This window comes from Trichomycterus rosablanca, chromosome 20 (genome assembly GCF_030014385.1).
Source record: "Trichomycterus rosablanca isolate fTriRos1 chromosome 20, fTriRos1.hap1, whole genome shotgun sequence".
Lineage (NCBI taxonomy): Eukaryota > Metazoa > Chordata > Actinopteri > Siluriformes > Trichomycteridae > Trichomycterus > Trichomycterus rosablanca.
In genome coordinates, this window is record NC_086007.1 from 26248924 (window position 1) to 26267206 (window position 18283).

Genomic DNA, 18283 nt, shown 5'->3' on the forward strand with positions numbered 1-18283 from the left:
GGATCCCTACACCGAGCCCCCACTCCCTCCGTTGCTGATGTCTCGGCCGGATAGTAGATGTCACTGTTGCAGCAGCAATGAGATAAATTACTATCTGGTCATTTTCATATACACAATATGCCCCCTATTGGTGTATATAACAGCCTCTGCTTTTATAGTAAAGCCTTCTACAGACTTTTTAGTCAAAAGATCAGACACTGTTGTTTAAAGAGAGGTTTTTATAAGTTTTGGGACAAGCATAAATAAAATAATTGTGAGAAACAATGAAACCACCCAGTCATTCATTATCTCTTCTTTCTTATTCACCTCAACACTAAAATTAAACAATTACTGATATTCATGAAATTCGTTCATTTACTTTAACTGTTTCATCTTGGTCAGGGTCACAGTGGTTTGGTGCCAACAGCCCATCACAGAGCAACACACTCACACTTATAAATACATTTATTTATTATGTCAGTCCACCTTCTGCACGTGCAAAATGTTAAACAAAACCATCGTCATTTCATTTATCCAAACACAATAATGACGAATCCTCATGGTTGGTATCATCACTCTTTCTCTTTAGCGTCTTTAGTCTCGATCAGACCGAGCAGGGTGGCGGCTTCTGCCTCCAGCAGGGTGGTATCCTTGTTGGCCCCGAGGAACCGTGAGGTCAGTTCCAGATCCTCCAGGCGGAGACGGACACGGCTGCCTCGTCGGTATTTCTCGCCGTCCGCGTCCGGGCGCTTACACACACAGTGGAACTTTCCTCCAAAGTCGATGTACAGATCATCCTGCACCACGTGAAAGATCCTACCGATCACAATCTTGTCTTTAGCTGGACCCATCTGCATGAACGCAGAGTTACGCAGCATGGCTGCAAACGACTGGCCATCATCAGAGGAACGGGTACGAGTTCTCGTCCTCTGTCCCTTAAAAAAAGAAAAGAATCAACAGTTTAAACTCACGAGTTACAGAACTATTGTTTTATTTTACACACAGGTACAATGACTGGACAGCACTTTTCCAGAGAAGTGCTTTTGCTGTTAGCAGCTATGGCTTTGACGTGTCTACAGTAAGAAATAATTTGCTTTTTGCAGCATTGTGGTTCAGTTTTGATCCATTCCTCCTGTCTTCAAATCCCCTAGGTTACCTGTCTGGACTCAATGTCTTGTTAAAACATCCAGATTTAGTTTCTTGGTACAAGATTCTCCTCTAAAGTGTCCAAATTCTTTTTGCTCCATTAATTTTTCCTTCAGTTACGTTTATTGCTCCACTATCAAAAGAAGCAGCTCCATATGACGATGCTCCCACCACCACACTTCACTGTGGGTTTGGTGTTTTTGGGATGATAATCATAAGGAGCGCTTCTTTCTCCAAACATGAGCAGCTGAATTAGTACCAAATATTTTGTCTTTGTTTCCGAACATTTGAACATCTTTTTGATTTGTCTAACTGCTCATGAACCTGTAGTGCACTGCTTCGTGTAACTGTTGTTCCTGCTGCTTTCTGATCATCTCCCGTTTGACGTTCCTGATCCTGAGTCTGAGAGCAGGTGGTGAGATGTTCTGTGTGCTGCTCCTATCTGGGGACAATTTGTGGTTCCATGAACTTTCTGCTTGTGGATGATGGAAGCAGTTGTACCGACAGTGATGTTAAAGGTGTTTCCTGAGGCTCTTTAACTCTCTGTTTCATCATTTTAGTCCTGAGACTGAGCATGATTATTGATTATTGTGAAATATTTCCAACCAATTTAATAATAAAAACCCGAAGCAACTTGTTCCAAAATATTTTAATTATTTACAGCGTTAAAATTCAGACCATAAACTTAATTTAATGAAACATTAACATAAATATATTTTAACAGAGTGATGCTGTAGTTTCTATTAAAATCAGTACCTGGTTCTGTTGTAGTTTGAGTTCTGAATGTAACTGATAAGCATTAGCGAATCCTCCTCTGTGTTTCTCCTCCTGTTTTCCTTCACTATCAGCATCAGTGCAGAACTGATACCTCACAAGATGATTTATTTTTATATAATTTTTATTATTATTATACTGAATGCTGTTAAATAAAGTTCCACTGCACCTCACGCCTCTTACAACCTTGTACAACGCCGCCATGTTCCTCATCTGTGGGTTCAATCCCAATCCAAGAGTCACTGGCTTTATTCACTATGTAGGTCACCTACAGAGGGATGAATGACTTGTTTCGAAATGAGCCTTAAACGTCAATCGCAGAAATGAATTCCCAAAGATTTAATTAAGTTAAATTACGTTGAACTGTAGAAAAAAGATATTAACTCGCACTTTGAGTTAAATTGGATAAACAATATAAAAAAATATAACATACACAATATTTGGTGTTTTTTTTGCTAAAAGGCTTCCGTAGTATGGTAGGTCACGTGATATTTTGTGTTCCAAATAGAGCATTAAGTTAAATCTAAATAGTGCACTAACTAATAGTGCACTATTTTCTTCTTCTTGAGTTTTTGTTGGTTGATAAAGTCGGTTATTGTGTATCAGCGCCACTAGCTGTACCGGTAGTGTGGAGCATCTTAGTAGCACATTTTTTCCATTACGTTTTACATTTAACAGAATTTTACGTTTTTAATGTTGTGTATTAAACTATTTGGTCCTGTGTGATCTATAAAGGCTAATGATTATTGTTAATACCTGTCTAATATCCTACTGCGGTATAATGTGGCTCAAATGGATTTATTTACAAAACAGCAAGCCGGACAAACACTTCCATCATTGTTTACCGTTCTGGCACAAACGCTTCATACACTTTATGTACAACATTAGATTAACGAATCTTACTATGTTAAATAGTTTAAATATACGATTTATTTCTATTAAATTTCTAGTGTTAATATTACATAATAATCGTATTTTAAATACAAAAGAATTAAAAAGTAAATTCTCCAACCAACTAAACGCTGCTTCACACTTTGTCCACCTGGTGGCAGTAATGCACAAAAACTAGTTTGAAACCAGAAAAGGAAAACGAAGAAGAATCCAGGTTCATTTGGGAGACGCCCCAGTTAGGCGCATGCGCAACAGTAGTTGTTTGGTAGCTGCGTGGAGAGAGTAAATAAAGATGGAGGTGTTTCTAGTTTCTCCGTCTTTAAAGTTTATTAATGTTCCAGTTTCACCCGGATCCACCGTTAATGATCTCAAACACCTGTACTGCAGCTCACAGGTAACATTCATCACTGTTTATAATCTATATATTTAATTCTATTATTGTTATTAAACTATGAAGTAGCCTGTCATGCTAATGCGCTATTAGCTCAAACGATCAGCTGATCTAATGAAAACGCTCTTTAAATCTTTATATTTTATTTATTATCATTTAAAAACACGTGTTACTAACAGTAAGAAGGTTTTTATTGAGATAAGTTTTATTAGAATAATAATCATAGTATGTTTGACGCCAGTAAATCTAAAAATAAAGCTCTTTAACAGTGTTCCGTACAGGTTATAAAATAATGTTCATATTAAAGCTTAATAAAACAATTCTGATGTTTCGTTTAAAAGAAGATAAACATGTTTTACTGTACTGATTTAAAATCTGCTTAATAAATCATCGTCTATTTATAGATTAATATATGTGATTAATTCATATTGTGATGCTTTAGTGTATTGTGATAAATAACTATATAATTATATAAATACTTGACCAGTAAAGAATGTGTTTGTTTCAGCAAAGAAATGAAAGATTTAGTTTTTCCCCAAATATAAGCTAATAAAATTAATTATTAATAATAAACATTGAGCTTTAAAGTTCAGCATTGGAATTAAAGGTGCAGTGTGGAAGATTTAGGGGTTTGGTGACCCCCGTCTGGCAGGAAATGTTTAATACAGGCAGAGCGGAACTGAATTGTGAACATTTAAAAATGTATAACTTGTTTAAAATCAAATCAGCATCGTTAGAAAAACCTCAGAAATAATATTCATGTTTTCTTCTGTTCACACACAGCTTCTAAAGCTCTGAACCTCACATTTAAGATTTAACACTTTATTAATTCTGGAAAGGAAAGTCTGTGAGTAAATGTGTTTACAGATGTAACTCCAGCTGTAGCGAACTGATTGTAATGTAAACACTGCTGATGTTCCCTTGTAGAGAATCTGCCCTGATGATTTCTATCTGAAGAAGAATGGTAGAATATCAGACGCTGATCAGAAACTGGAGGCCGGTGCTCTGTACCGACTGGAGCCGCGACTATGTGGTGGAAAAGGGGGTAAGTTTGACAACCCCTCAACAAAAAAAAATTATAATTGATTATTGACTGTATGTGTGTGAGTCTCCGATCTCATTTTCTGTGTGTGTGTGTATGTGTGTGTCAGGTTTTGGCTCCATGCTGCGAGCTCTTGGAGCTCAGATCGAGAAAACCACCAACCGCGAGGCCTGCAGAGACCTGAGCGGGCGGAGACTCCGAGATGTCAATCATGAAAAAGAGTAAGCTGAGCAGCACCGTCACATCGTATCGGGGTTCTGCTGGTCTGAGGTGGAGGATGGTTGTGTTCACATCTTTTATCTGGACGTCGGTGAAGCAAACAAATACGTTCTTTTACGTGGGCCAGGTCCCTCTGTAAAAAGCCGCTGCTGGTCTGTACTAACTGGGTGTCGAGCACGGGGGAATTGAGTATATCCAAACTAGGGTGCAAAGATTGGAGACAAGGGCCGAGAGAAAAGTCAGTGTAGCACAGATGGTGAGATGCAGGGTCTGGGATGAAAAGTTTTCACCCCCTTACTGCTTTAGCACTGAGAGCTTGATTGCTTGAACGCAGGATGGCGGAGTGGTTGAAGAAGCAGACGGATCGTGAGGCGGATAAGGAGCAGCGGCGTTTGGAGAGGATTCAGAGGAAACTAGCCGAACCGAAACACCACTTCAAAGATGGAGATTATGAACAGCAGTGCCACGACCTCTCCGAGAGACTGGAGGATTCTGTCATGAAAGGTACGTCCCATTAGATAAGTTTATACCAGCAGCATTCTCCACCCGTGGTTCAGACCAAACCAAACTGCTCGATTTAATAATGTTCTCACAATTATGGTTGGTTAACTGTAGAATAATGAATTACTGTGTAATAACAGAATGAATGAGGTGCTTCGACACACACAGACACACACACAGTCCTCCTGCTATCCAGTAACAGCACCAGTGCTTCAAACCACTACAGAGTGAGGGCGGATTTACTACGTGGTGCACAGTCTGCAATCTAACACATTCTTTACCTTTAGCAGCCTAGTGTTCGTCGATCTTTACAGTCTGGCTAATTTAATAAAAGCAAAAAATGTAAAATATTGAGTGATCATGATTAGAGATGTACCGATCAGGGTTTTTGGCACCGATTCCGATCTCCTTTCAGTGACATCGGCCAATAGCCGTTTCCAATCGGGGGGGTAGCAGTAAATAAAATAAATAAACTTAAAAAGAGCCTCACAGTGAAGATAGACCGGAGTAGTGCGCGCGTGTGTGTGTTTGTGCCTTTAGAAGAGACGCTTTGTTCACAGTATCGCTATAAGTGATTCATTGATTCATGAGTCGATTCGTTTTATGTGAAGCGTAAGTTTCTCTTCTCGGTTATCTCTCCGTGTTTACTGTTATTAATTAAATGTCGTGGTTTTAAATAAACACCAGCTACTACAGAACATTCTGTGTGACTCTCTTACATTATAAAGCTTCATTACACTGTTATTACCACAGATCTGTAACCGAGTCAGACTCGTTCCGTCTAAGGAGCTAAACGTTTTCTGATCCTAAAAGTTCAGCAGATGATCCTGAACTAACGAATTTGGTAATGAATAAACTTTTGCCTCTGATTGGCTCTGTAACGTTTTCTGTTCTCATCTACATCACAAGTAAGAACCGCTCACGATTTACCAAAGTGAACCAGGAGTTTATATAACGTGCTGATAGAATCGACTCAGATGTGACCGGGTCGAATTATCTTTTTAAAGTAAATATTACAATCAGCAAAATTACATCGTAAGAGCTTTCACTGTGGTTTCTGTACGATGGTTGATGAATGGTGATGTGATGGTTGGTGCTTCGTAGCTCAAAGTCTGGATCAATTCACTGAGCTGTTAACTTAACGTGATCTTTTATATATCACACGATCGGATCGGCTACTTTTAGGAAATATCGGCCGATCGCCGATAGCATATTTTGATAAAAAATCGGCCGATACCGATTCGTAGCCGATCGATCGTCCCATCTCTAATTATTATTGTTTTGGTTGATTTTAGCACCAGATGTCAGCTGTGATCGAGTCGGAATCGTCATTTAGATGCTTGTTTTCATTTTTAGACTAGTTTAACACTTCCATGCACGATGAACACATGCACAGTTGTACAAATCCAGTAGAAATCTGGTTCGAGTTACAAACGTGAAATAATCAGATTACTGGCTACAGTTGTTTAATCTGAGTACTGATAATCGGATGAATAAGAACAGGTAACATTTGATCAGAACTCATCACTACGGTGATGCTCTGTAATTATTATTTAAAGCCAAACCTGTAAATCCAGTTCTGGAGTTCAAAATTAAGTCTTTAAGTGTTTTTTTTCTTTCCCGGTTGCAGGAATGCAGGCCTCCTCCAGCAGCCTGGTGCAGCCAGGAGAAGAACCGAGCCGCAAACGACCAGCCACAGAAGACGGAACTGAATCTTTCAAGAAGAAATGCTTCTGGTAAAGAATCCTGCAGTTACACTCATGAAACACTTGCTCAGATCTAGAACTTCCACAGTTCGTCTCATGTCCTTCACCTCACACTGAACCTTGTGATTCCTTCACATTATAACAGTGACACGCATCAAATATGAACCAGAATAAACGTCACTTTTACAAGTACACAGACATCCGATGCACTCGATGTTACCAAAAGTATATGAACATCCTCATAATAATAATAATGGAGTTCAGGTGTTTTAGCGGCGCCCATTGTCGGCAGGTGTGTAAAATCAATGACATTTAAATAAATTAAATGCTCGCAACTTTGTGACATGGTTAAATGTTTCTGATTAAACCCTGGTCCCAATATCGCTGGGATGAAATAGACTGTCGACCGTAAGCCAGGCCTACTTATATTATGCTTTCTTTAGTTCCAGTACCTGAAATGTCTTTCCAAAGCAGTGCTCCCAGTAACCTTGTGCTGGTACTGATTCTACAGGACTGGACTGGAGGATCTGGAAGACACAGACAGTTCTGATTCAGACAGTAATGATGATGAACCTCGGGCTTGTTCTTCCTCCTCTTCCTCCGTCCCTGGCCCCTCCCGTAACACTGACCCAGCTGCAGTACCCACAGTACCCAGCGGGGAGCGCAGTACAAGCCGGTGTTCGGGCCCTTCCAGCACCATCAGCAGCTCTAGTTCCAGTTCAGCTTCCTGTTCACCTCCTCACAGTCTGGAGAAGAGAGGAGAGGAGGAGGAGAAAGATGAGGAGGAGAAAGATGAGGAGGAGAAAGATGAGGAGGAGAAAGATGAGGAGGAGAAAGCGGCGGAGCCTGTAGAGGAGATGAAAGAGAGCAGCAGTGATGGACAGGAAGCAGAGAAGCTCGTGAGCACAGAGATGAAGAGCAAAACAGAAACACATCCTGTTGAACCTGAGGTAAATAAATCATCTTTCTGGTCAGGGTCAACCAATCCAACTTCTGCATGTTCTTGGGATGTAAGAGGAACGTGGACATGGGAGGAACATGCTACTGCTACAGGTTGCTGCCTGTTCGAAGTTTAGCATGTTCTCCTAATGACTGTGAGCTTTCCTTCACTTCCCTAAAGCATGCAGAAGGTGGACTGCTCTAAATCAGCCCTAATACCTAAACGGTGAGCCCTCTGTTCCTCTGTAACAGGATGTGGGCGGTGAGCTGGACCTGCTCTCAGTAAACAGCGTGGAAGAGTTGGAGCTTCTGGGTTTGGAGAAGTTGAAGGTGGAGCTGATGAACCGAGCTTTGAAGTGTGGAGGAACCCTGCAGGAACGTGCTGCTCGTCTCTTCTCCGTCAAGGGATTGAAACCTGATCAGATCGACTCTGCACTGTTAGCCAAACCCAGCAAGAACAAGAAGAAATAAAACCTTCAAACGTCCTTTTTTTTTATTGAGACTTTTTTATATCGATTAAATGTGTTTGTGATACAGCTGAATCTGATTCTGATTAATCATCTGATAATCAATCAGCTTTGGATTAAAGTCTAATCTTGTATAAATTGACGTCAGAATAAAGTTCAGCAGAATTTTGCTGTCTTCATGTTTTATTGATGTTTTATTTTATAAAAACCTTTCTTCTGAGTCTGTTCATTTTATAGCTCATATACAACAATGTGTTTGTTTGTTTGTTTATTAGGATTTTAATGTCATGTTTTGCACTTTGGTTACATTCATGACAGAAGCGGTAGTTACTCATTACACAAGGTTCATCAGTTCACAAGGTTACATCAAACACAGTCATGGACAGTTTAGTGTCTCCAGTTCACCTCACTTGCATGTCTTTGGACTGTGGGAGGGAACCCACGTGGACACGGGGAGAACATGCAAACTCCACACAGAAAGGACCCAGACCGCTCCACCTGGGGATCGAACCCAGGACCTTCTTGCTGTGAGGTGACAGTTACCCACTTAGCCACCGTGCCGCCCCCCCTCAATGTGTAGGTTTATGTTGCATAAACTTAGTCTGTAAATTAGTATAAGTAATGGGGGGGGTATTGGTTTGACTTTATTTTTTTTTTTTTATTATTATTAAAATGTGTTTTACTTTTGACTAAAACTGCTGCATTTGATTCGTCGGTGTTATAACCGTAGCCTAGCGGTTAGGGCACTGCACTAGTAATCAGAAGGTCCCTGGTTCAAGCCCCACTACTGCCAGGTTGCTGCTGTTGGGCCCCTGAGCAAGACCCTTAACCCTCAATTGCTCAGACTGTAACTGTACTGTAAGTCGCTTTGGATAAAGGCGTCTGCTAAATGCCGAAAACGTAAATAACCGTGTGTGTTGCAATTTACTGTGCTGTAAAACTCTCACACCGCCGTTACAGCAGGGGGCGCCCATGTGCAAAACATTCAGTTTACCAACCGCGGCAAGAAACAAAAAAACACAGACTCTCACTAGATAGTGCACATGATTCAATAGGAAGTGCACTATTCTAGCACACTTCGTTCTGACTAGATGTATGATATCGGACTCAACCAACCTCTTAAAACGAGGCGCTAAATACTTAACGCTGTTACAAAACCAAATGTGAAGTGTTTAACTAGTTCTATATACTAGTTTAAATGTGTAAAATAAAGATTGAACTTTGTCGCTGGTGTTTATTATCGCTATAAACAGAGTTCTGTCGGAATTCAGATTATAAATGAACCCAAAAAAATCGCTTAGCTTAGCTTAGCTTTCCGTGGCTAGGTACACAGAGAGGCTAAGAGCGATGGCGTTCCCGGAGCCCCGGCCTCAACCTGACCGACTTCCACAGCACTTGCTTCGGTCTTTAGACTGTCAACAAGCCGCTGTCAGAGCCGTCCGCTTCAATGGTAATAGTTTCATGTAAAATAGTAGTATAATATAAACAGTAGTATAATGATTATACAATCATTTACAAACATTTTTTGAATGATAATATTTAACTTTAAGTGATATATTTTTGTTTTTTATAATTACTCATTCGTACTAATACTAATACTAACTTTTTAATTCCATTATTTTTCATTATTTACTTTTGTCTTATACTATCAATAACATACTATCAATATTTTTATTTATTATTGTAATTAATATTATTTATTTGATTAATAATGTTCACATTGTTTGCATAAGCACCAGTGATAACAGTATTATATTTAAAAAAAAACAGTAATAATAATAATAATAATTGTAGACAATCTTGGAAACTTGTACTGTACATGGTGGAAATTCAACTTATTTAACAAAAACAGAATAAAATAAGTGAATAGAAAGATAGAGCACTGATTTTAAACAAAAGAAGATTAATGTAAAGAGAATAGTAAACAGAAATGAACATGATGATTGTGATTCTTAATGATTATGTTTGGCATTCAGCTGATGGGAATTACCTGCTGACATGTGGCAGTGATAAAAGTCTGAAGTTATGGAGTGTGAGCAGAGGAACCTTGTTAAAAACCTACAGTGGACATGGATATGAAGTTCTGGACGCAGATGGGTGAGAGATTATTAAACACTGATGCTGTACATTAAAGTCCAGCACAGACTGGAGATGATCTTCTGGAACACACCTACCACATTTGCATTCAGCTCCATAAAACCTGGTTGTTTTTCTGTAGGTCGTATGATAACAGCCATCTGTGCTCGTGCAGTGCTGATAAAACGGTGATCCTGTGGGACGTAGCGAGCGGACAGGTGATCCGTAAAATCCGCGGCCATGCAGGGGTACGAACTCTCATACCTAATCTAAACACCACACCACCACGGTGATGCGCTACTCTACTCAATTACCACTTCTATCACGTTCGATTCTGGATGCAGCTTTGTGTTTCTGTGATGTGGTTTACATTGCTGGACTTTAGAACAATTACACAAATTTGACAAACATTCATTCAGTCACTAAAACTGACTGGATAAAAACAATTATGAACGCTAAAACTAGTTAACTAAACCAATGTTTCACACAGAAATGTATCCACAGTTCAGAAATGCATTTGTAAATATTGGAATATGAACACTTGCTTTGTACTTTGTTCTGCAGAAGGTGAACTGTGTGAGGTTTAATGAAGAATCCACTGTGATGCTTTCAGGTAAGTTATCCTGTGATTATTACATTACAGAAGATCACAGTTACTTCGTTATCAATTAGTCTTGATAGATTTTCTAGTAAAGCAAACATAAATATACCATTTATCTTCATGATATTGCACAATTTATATTTTTAACAGTAAATTTAGCAGAAATTGTGCAAAAAATGTGCTAAGGTGTAGTCCAAACACATTAATGCATGACCTAGACATTAATGCAAGCCCATACGTTATGTATCTTAAACATGATCTTGCGCTTGTTTTTGTTTATCCCTAGCCTAACATTAACAACATTCTTGACTAACCAATTTGTTGGTTTTACCCTTCTTTAAGTTCCATTCCTTTTTAAAATTCCAGTAAAGCACCTCTGTTGACCAACATGATCACTAATTTGCAAACAGTATGTCATTTCTCTGTGATCAGAGTTAATCAGAGTATATTATTTCTTGCAGGTTCTATAGACGGTACGGTCAGGTGTTGGGATACCCGCTCCAGGAGGATGGAGCCCATTCAGATCCTGGACGATGCGAAAGACGGCGTCAGCAGTCTAAGTGTAGTTGAGCATGAACTGCTAACTGGGTCAGAACCCATCTAAGCTCTTCTCAGCTGCTATTTAGATGTTTTAATAAACACAGCTTAGTCTTTTGATGCCAGTTGTTATAGCCAAATATGGTAAAGTTTGCTGAAAAAGTTGATATGAACGGCATTGAAATCAACCCAATCCACATCTTCAATAAAATCAAGCTGGAGAAGTTGTGGTGTCGACCTCACTGGTGCTCTCTCCCTCTCCCTCTCCCCCTCTGTGTGTATCAGGTCTGTAGATGGTAGGGTGAGAAGATATGATCTAAGAATGGGGCAGCTACACGTTGACTACGTTGCCAGTGAGTGTTTTTCTTTTGCAGATGGACTTAAGATATGTGTTCATCTTTATTAAATATGTGAAGTGTTTGCTGATATCACAGCTGTGGATGTGGTGTGTGTGTGTGTGTTGTGCAGGTCCGATCACATGTGTGTGTTTCAGTCAGGACGGTCAGTGCAGTCTGAGCTCCAGTCTGGACTCCACTGTTCGTCTACTGGATAAGAGTACAGGAGAACTGCTGGGACAGTAAGTAACACACACACACACACACACACACACACACACACACACACACACGTGTATACATATCCAAGCATTAGTATATGTATGTTTTGTGTGTGTGTAGGTATACAGGACACCAGAATAAGGATTATAAGTTGGACTGCTGTCTGTCTGAGAGGGACACTCATGTACTGAGCTGCTCTGAGGATGGACACGTCTACTGCTGGGACCTGGTTGAGGTCGGTTCAGGTTTTATCCACCCCACATGTACCCCACATCCACCCCACATGTACCCTACATCTACAGCTGTGAGAATGTGCTGATACTTGATTATGTTTCTGTTATTGCAGGGATCACTGACACTAAAGCTTCCTGTGGGAAAAGCCGTCGTCCAATCACTGTCCTTTCACCCCTCAGAGCCTCTCCTACTGACAGCTACTGAGGGGCGTGTACAGATCTGGGGGGCAGAGCCTGAGGAGTCCGATGTAGCTGAATAAGTTAAAGTAATGATGACTGTAATTAATGATTGTTTTATAATAAACTGTAATTAAATAAATATATATATTTTTTTTATTTGTTTTCATTCATTAAGTTGTGTTTATTTCTGTGTTTTTGTAGAATGAGTGTGCGAGTGAATGAATAAATGAGTGTGTGTGTGAGTGAATGATGCCCTGTGATGGACTGCTGCTCTCTCTATGATGAATTCCTTCACCATGCAGTTTGCAGGACAGACTGTGGACCCACTGCAACCCTGATCAGGATTAAGTGTTTAAATACACCCTGTATTTTTTGAAAATTGTAAATAATTTTAGATAAGAATATAAACACATTTAGTTTTATTTTGTTGGAACAAAGAAAGTCTAAAATAAATGTAAAAGATATGGAAGTATAAAAATGATTTATTAACAGTGTACACAGCACAAAGCAAGAATAAATAACACTGTAACAATAAATAAATAATTTATAGGACATAAATATCTATTCAGCTTACTAGGAATGTTCTGATCTGATCATGCTGATGATTATGGATGAGAAACTTACAGGAGCTGAAGTAGGACAGAATGCTGATATTAAAGCTGCAGTGTGTAGAATTTACTACTTTTATTATAAAATATTTATTAAAGCTTTTTTACTGTACCTGAGAAATGCAGAATGGGGCTGATAAAGCAGGACTTATTTACATATGATTATATACAGTTACAATTACAATTTTTAAAATTATTATAAGAAAATATAATATATAATGAAAATGATAATTAGAAAATGATGCCCTAAAGAATCACATACAGGGCATGAATTAACGGTTTCCCCAGAAGAGCTAATGCTACAATTAATAATATACTCCTAAACTCTTTAAATTAATTCAATCAGTCATTTAGTTCACATATTTATAATAAAATTTTAGTAGGATTACACTAGGAGTAAAGTTCTACCCACTGCAGCTTTGTGTCACACACCAAAGATTGAATATATTTAGCTCGGTTACAATGAATATGTGAATATTGGATCAGTATCAGTGTCGACCCACATTCAGAGCTCTGTGATCAGCACTCTATTGGAATAAAAATGGACACGATGCATCTTCTGGTCTGGACCATGCAATCCTTCAACCATGTCATACAGCATTCACAGCTAAATCCAAACTTTTTAGCTTAGAGTCGTTAAACAGTCACTTGATTGCTGACACGAATCACCTGGTTTTATATACAGCCTGAGCAAGATTATTTGTCACTGTTTGCAGAAGAAAATGAGTTTAGATGTTCAGCCCATGCAGGAGCAGGATGCGGCGGAGAGCTTCTCCACTTTGTGCCAGTGGTGGGAGTTGTCGAGGAAAGCCATGTCCTCCAGACGTGTGGGGCGGCAGCACGGTGCTTGTTGCCAGGGCACGGCGGGTGGCAGGGCGCCACTCATGCCCAGGTTGATAAGGGTCAGGTCATGGTTAGTGGGCACACTTGGGCATGAACCGCTGCAATACTTAAACACTACCATCTCATCCGAGTCGTAACCCAAACCCAGATCTCGTACCTGTGAGTATGAACGCAACAAAAATGTACCTCATTTAATCGATTTTATCAACTAATTTTTTTCATCTTTTTAAAAACGAGCAACATATGCAGACATGTCTTCCCTATTTTATGTAGATGAGTGGGTACCTGCAGTAGGATGGAATGCAGAGCACATGAGGCATCAGCACTGCGGCGTGATCGTACTGCTCGTCCAGCCCATCCTCTCCCAGATCCTTCATGTTCCTCCTGTTCTCCACCTCCTCCTGTCTTCATCTCCTCGAGGAGTTTTGACTCTGAAGAACCATTATGTTCTTGAGTGTCCGATGCTAAAACAGTGTCCAATGCAGAAACAGACGCAATTACAAGCAGGCAGCTTGGTAGCATTCATCACACACACGTGTGGTGTATCAAAGTTTGACTTTTGAGCTTTATTGTGATGAGTAAAATCCCTGACATGAAAATCTTAAAAGTGAGGGTCGTGTTTATTAGCAGGAAAACCACATTTTAACAGAAGATTACTCTTTTAAATAAAAAACAACAACTTTGTTTACTGCACAATGACTTATTTTACTATATTGGATAAAGATACAACACAAAATGTGCAAACTTTTGTTCCCTATAGATAATAAATTGGCTTTTTTACTTAGAAAAAACATGAAGCAGGACCAAAGGTGCAGCATTAGGACTTCCCTGCTTTGTGAAGTAGCAAAAAATAGAAAACTTGACACTATGTCGACTAACTAATTACACGTGGAAATTAAAAGTTCAAAGAAAGACAATAATCATTTATTTGATTATTTGGAGTATGATTAGAAGTAAATGAGGTTTTGTATTTGCTTCATTGTACACAAGAATCCTTTTTGCTTAAATAAACTAAAACATGGGTTCTTAAACATTTTAGACCATGTTACATCCATATTCTAGAAAGTCTAGAGTCGAAATGTGTGATTTACATGCTGTATATACATTTCTGATTTTCTTTTTATATCCATAATAATATTTAATACTAAGCAACATTCACACAAATATAAAAACCAGAGGAAACACACTGAAGCCGCTACCTGGTCTGTAAATTGATAATATTTGTTCTTACCCAGCAGTGAATGCAGCCAGTATCCATCACCAACCTGGACCCAAATCAGCAGCACCAGAAACTTCTGTACTGAGATCATCTCCATTTACTCTATATGACTCTATCTGTAGATGTGTCTGTATTTCTAAGTGGGAAATCAATGTATGATGCTGAAATGAAACTAAGCTGCTTCATATATGCTTCTGTCAGGAGGACAGGGGGTGGTTCTCCCTCCCTTTCTCACCTGTACCCTATATCAACATGGCAAAAAGATCCACTCGCAGGTGTTTTTCCGAGTCACACCAAGCAATCGGGAGGCAAGAGTAAATCATTTGGAGCATCTGAACTCTAAATCATTGAACATTGTTGATAGGGAGGTGGGACGGTCGTCTCTGATCTCTAAAGTTTATTCTTTAGATGCCATGTGACTAACCGGTGACACGAAGAAGTGAATGGGTTAGATTCATGAAGATCAGATAAGCGGAAGGACCATGATTAAAATATTTGGAGGATATCCTCCTAAAATTCCGAGAAAGATGACTGACTTGTTCAATCTGGACATAAATTTAGGGATTTTATCAGAAATGTGGTTGCAGCATTCCTTAGGGAGACTGAAAGCATTGTGGAATGTGTCTGACTGGCAGCAGATCATTGCACGCTCATATGTTCTCATGCGCTATATAAGGAAAACGAGAAAATGCAGCCCTCAGTTTTCCGTTCATATCAGTGAATTTTGACCTTCTGACCTCAGTTTATCTTTGTTACTTCAGAGATGCAGACAGAACATGAGTTTTTTCTGAAAGCAAGATGCAAGAAAGAGTCTGGTGTCTGGGTTCAAGACATTACATGAACAACTCTTCTACTGTTTCAAATCTGAGGCTCGATACTTGTCTTATTGCTGTTTGACTATTTATTAGGTGGTTTAACAGAAGGACTGCAGATCAGTATTGGCTGATTTTAGGTGTAAACGTGTGATCAGACATCGAATAAAGTGTTAATATACCTTTTTAAAAATCTTTAAAGCTTGGAAGAGGCAAAACAAAACATCTAAGCTTGAAACTGTGGTGTCACTTTTTACATTTACATTTTTGAACTATTATCATCACGTTATTTATCCATGTTTTAAATGCTATGTCTAAAATTGAACATGTCATCTAAAGAGAAATAATGCAATTAATATACTGGAAAAACAAATATAAAATATTCAGTAAACACTTTTATCCAAATCAACTTACAATTGTGACCGAATGCAATGCAAGCAACTTGCCAGTAGTGGGGTTTAAACCTGCAAGCTTCTGATCATTAGAGCAGTACCTCAACCACTAATAATTTCACTGGCACAAAAATGTAAATTTACAAAATTATATTTAGTAAATACATTTTACACCTAGAAATTAAACATTAACCACAGAGGACCCAGCTTTCTTCAGATGTTGCATGAAGATGTTACCGAATGCTTCATTTGGTTTCATTAAAAGTGTAAAAAATTTTTTAATGTAAATTAGAACCACTTAGATTTAGGGGGCAATTACTTTTTCACGAGGGTGATAAGGTTCCATTAGCTTTTCCCTAGTAAATGAAATGGTCATTATTTTATTTCGTGTTTCTCAAGTTGTATTATTTTATCTTTGTACCCAAACTGTAGGTCCATAGCACATAGGTGTGGGCAGCAGGTCTATGTGTGGCAGGCTGCAGGTGGACCTTTGTGTTCCAGACATGTAGCCACCAGTTATTAAGATCATTGTAAATAATTATTAAAAATGTTTATCTAAATAATTGGATGTGAGATGCTGCAGATCTGCTGGTTTGCAACCTGGATTTGATTTAAAAGATTCCCTCCAGCTTCAGCAGAGGTAGATAAATAACTCTTTGCTATACATTCTCTTATAGATAAGCTCTATTTTTATCAGCCCTTTTCATACGTCTCCAAGCCAGGACTATTTCAAGAGACCTGGTTGAATCAATTACCTGCAGGGGAATGCTGAGGTTAAAAATTCGTGTCCAAATTTGCAATAGAATTTTAACTTATGGATCCAGGACAAGTCGAGATCTTTCTGAAAACTCACCTCAGCTGACCTGAAGGTGCTTTTGGAGAGCGTGTCAGGGTAGGTGAAGGTCTGAATGTCATGGATTAAAGGAAAGTTCAGGATCTTCAGCCAGCTGTGCAGTATATAAAATTAGTTAAATGAATGTTTTATAGCATGAGGATAAACATTATTTTTCATGTTGTGACACTAATACGAGATTCCTGCCATTCTGCTTGCCAGATTCCTCAGTGTCTGTGTAAGAACATGCCAAACACATTGCTGTATCTTCCACCGTTCTCCTCCTCATGGATTTCATCTTGCTGAAACTCATGGAAGGAATGTTTCTTCTCCTCTGTTCCCCCTTAATACAGCAGGATTTAGAGAAGATAGATGGATATTCCATCTTTTTTTATCTTATATGTCAGTCTGTCTGGCTCTTCCTCACCGAGGGCAAACCCTCATCTCAACCCGTGCAGACGAGACCTGAGACATGGATATTATTGTGTATTCATATTTGCCAATTTTAGAAAGGTGAATTTGAGTATCAAGAAATAGTCAGTCAGTTATTGTGTACCCACAAAATTCATCTGAATGGTAGGGGTAGTTTAGATATTAATGAATGAATGTATGTACCAGATGGGTGTTCCTAATAAAATGCTCGGTAAGTGTAGTTCTTACACAGATCCAAAGACGCATTTTTATTCGAACCTTTCACAGATGATCATCACCTATTGATCGTAAAGAATCTAATTATATGGACATAAACCCATGATGGTTCTTGGGTCCCGGATCATTCATCGTTCCGGAAGGTGTGGGTCCCTTTGTGGTCCATATAGGGTTCGTCTGGTTTGGGCAGGAATGCAGGAGCTGTAATGGGAAGCATTTTGTAGGAATTAGTGTGGAATCTGAAGCTCGCTGTGCGGCTGCTGTTTACCTCGTAAATTCGACCTGGTAGAAAAAAAGGGTGGCGGATAGCGAGCGTTCCTCCTCCACCGACCTCCTCTTTACCCTTCAACTTACTCCTCACTTCATCCACTCCATCCACCATCATCATGCATGAAAATCAATTGTATTTAATTTCATGTTAAATAATCTTCATTTTTCATTTGTTAAACAATCTTGATTTTAGGCAAAACAGAAGGGTAACAATAAACCTGATGTTGTGGAAAAACATTTTGTCTATTAAATTTGTTTTTACAGTTAAATGTAACTTTACTAACTGTTAAAGAACAGCATCTACAAATATTTATATCTATCTATGTCTGTCTATCTATATATACATATATCTTATTTTTCCCTATCCCAACTTTTTTAAGTTTGTTGGAGGCATCAATATGTGTTTGTATTTACAAAATA

General features: G+C 38.9%; 3 protein-coding genes across 5 annotated transcripts; 2 read left to right on the plus strand and 1 right to left on the minus strand.

Annotated features, from left to right (window-relative positions):
- Positions 1 to 429: 429 nt before the first annotated feature.
- mrps28 (mitochondrial ribosomal protein S28) lies at positions 430 to 2114 on the minus strand. The gene is made up of 2 exons (XM_063017194.1): positions 1882 to 2114; positions 430 to 914 (listed from the first exon to the last, which is right to left on the minus strand). The coding sequence occupies exons 1-2, from the start codon at positions 2110 to 2112 to the stop codon at positions 552 to 554; spliced, it is 594 nt and encodes a 197-aa protein (XP_062873264.1). The 5' UTR covers positions 2113 to 2114; the 3' UTR covers positions 430 to 551.
- A 954-nt stretch (positions 2115 to 3068) lies between these two features.
- On the plus strand, positions 3069 to 8230 carry sde2 (SDE2 telomere maintenance homolog (S. pombe)). Its single transcript, XM_063017171.1, has 7 exons — positions 3069 to 3184; positions 4109 to 4226; positions 4333 to 4444; positions 4777 to 4946; positions 6574 to 6679; positions 7161 to 7599; positions 7841 to 8230. Exons 1-7 carry the CDS (start codon positions 3083 to 3085, stop codon positions 8057 to 8059), a joined length of 1266 nt encoding a protein of 421 aa, XP_062873241.1. The 5' UTR covers positions 3069 to 3082; the 3' UTR covers positions 8060 to 8230.
- Positions 8231 to 9182: 952 nt separating this feature from the next.
- On the plus strand, positions 9183 to 14297 carry wdr83 (WD repeat domain containing 83). 3 transcript variants are annotated; one of them, XR_010015520.1, is made up of 12 exons: positions 9183 to 9505; positions 10032 to 10152; positions 10274 to 10379; positions 10696 to 10744; positions 11194 to 11320; positions 11555 to 11622; positions 11738 to 11846; positions 11947 to 12061; positions 12173 to 12325; positions 12441 to 12620; positions 13564 to 13849; positions 13964 to 14297. XR_010015520.1 is itself a non-coding variant. In XM_063017179.1 (9 exons), exons 1-9 carry the CDS (start codon positions 9403 to 9405, stop codon positions 12317 to 12319), a joined length of 945 nt encoding a protein of 314 aa, XP_062873249.1. In that variant the 5' UTR covers positions 9184 to 9402; the 3' UTR covers positions 12320 to 12395. The 3 variants fall into 3 exon arrangements, 1 of the variants encoding a protein (XP_062873249.1); XR_010015519.1 differs by having other exon boundaries at positions 12441 to 13849; XM_063017179.1 differs by lacking the exons at positions 12441 to 12620; positions 13564 to 13849; positions 13964 to 14297 and having other exon boundaries at positions 9184 to 9505; positions 12173 to 12395.
- Positions 14298 to 18283: the final 3986 nt, after the last annotated feature.

What these genes read in the sequence shown, in the direction of transcription:
- mrps28 (XM_063017194.1), bottom strand. Translation starts at nt 2,112, where the DNA reads ATGAGGAACATGGCGGCGTTGTACAAGGTTGTAAGAGGCGTGAGGTGC. An exon ending in TCAAACTACAACAGAACCAG is followed by an intron (nt 915 to 1,881) that starts GTACTGATTTTA and finishes TCTTTTTTTAAG; the next exon opens with GGACAGAGGACGAGAACTCG.
- sde2 (XM_063017171.1), top strand. Translation starts at nt 3,083, where the DNA reads ATGGAGGTGTTTCTAGTTTCTCCGTCTTTAAAGTTTATTAATGTTCCA. An exon ending in ACCTGTACTGCAGCTCACAG is followed by an intron (nt 3,185 to 4,108) that starts GTAACATTCATC and finishes GTTCCCTTGTAG; the next exon opens with AGAATCTGCCCTGATGATTT. An exon ending in ACTATGTGGTGGAAAAGGGG is followed by an intron (nt 4,227 to 4,332) that starts GTAAGTTTGACA and finishes TGTGTGTGTCAG; the next exon opens with GTTTTGGCTCCATGCTGCGA.
- wdr83 (XM_063017179.1), top strand. Translation starts at nt 9,403, where the DNA reads ATGGCGTTCCCGGAGCCCCGGCCTCAACCTGACCGACTTCCACAGCAC. An exon ending in CAGAGCCGTCCGCTTCAATG is followed by an intron (nt 9,506 to 10,031) that starts GTAATAGTTTCA and finishes TTTGGCATTCAG; the next exon opens with CTGATGGGAATTACCTGCTG. An exon ending in ACTGCTGGGACCTGGTTGAG is followed by an intron (nt 12,062 to 12,172) that starts GTCGGTTCAGGT and finishes CTGTTATTGCAG; the next exon opens with GGATCACTGACACTAAAGCT.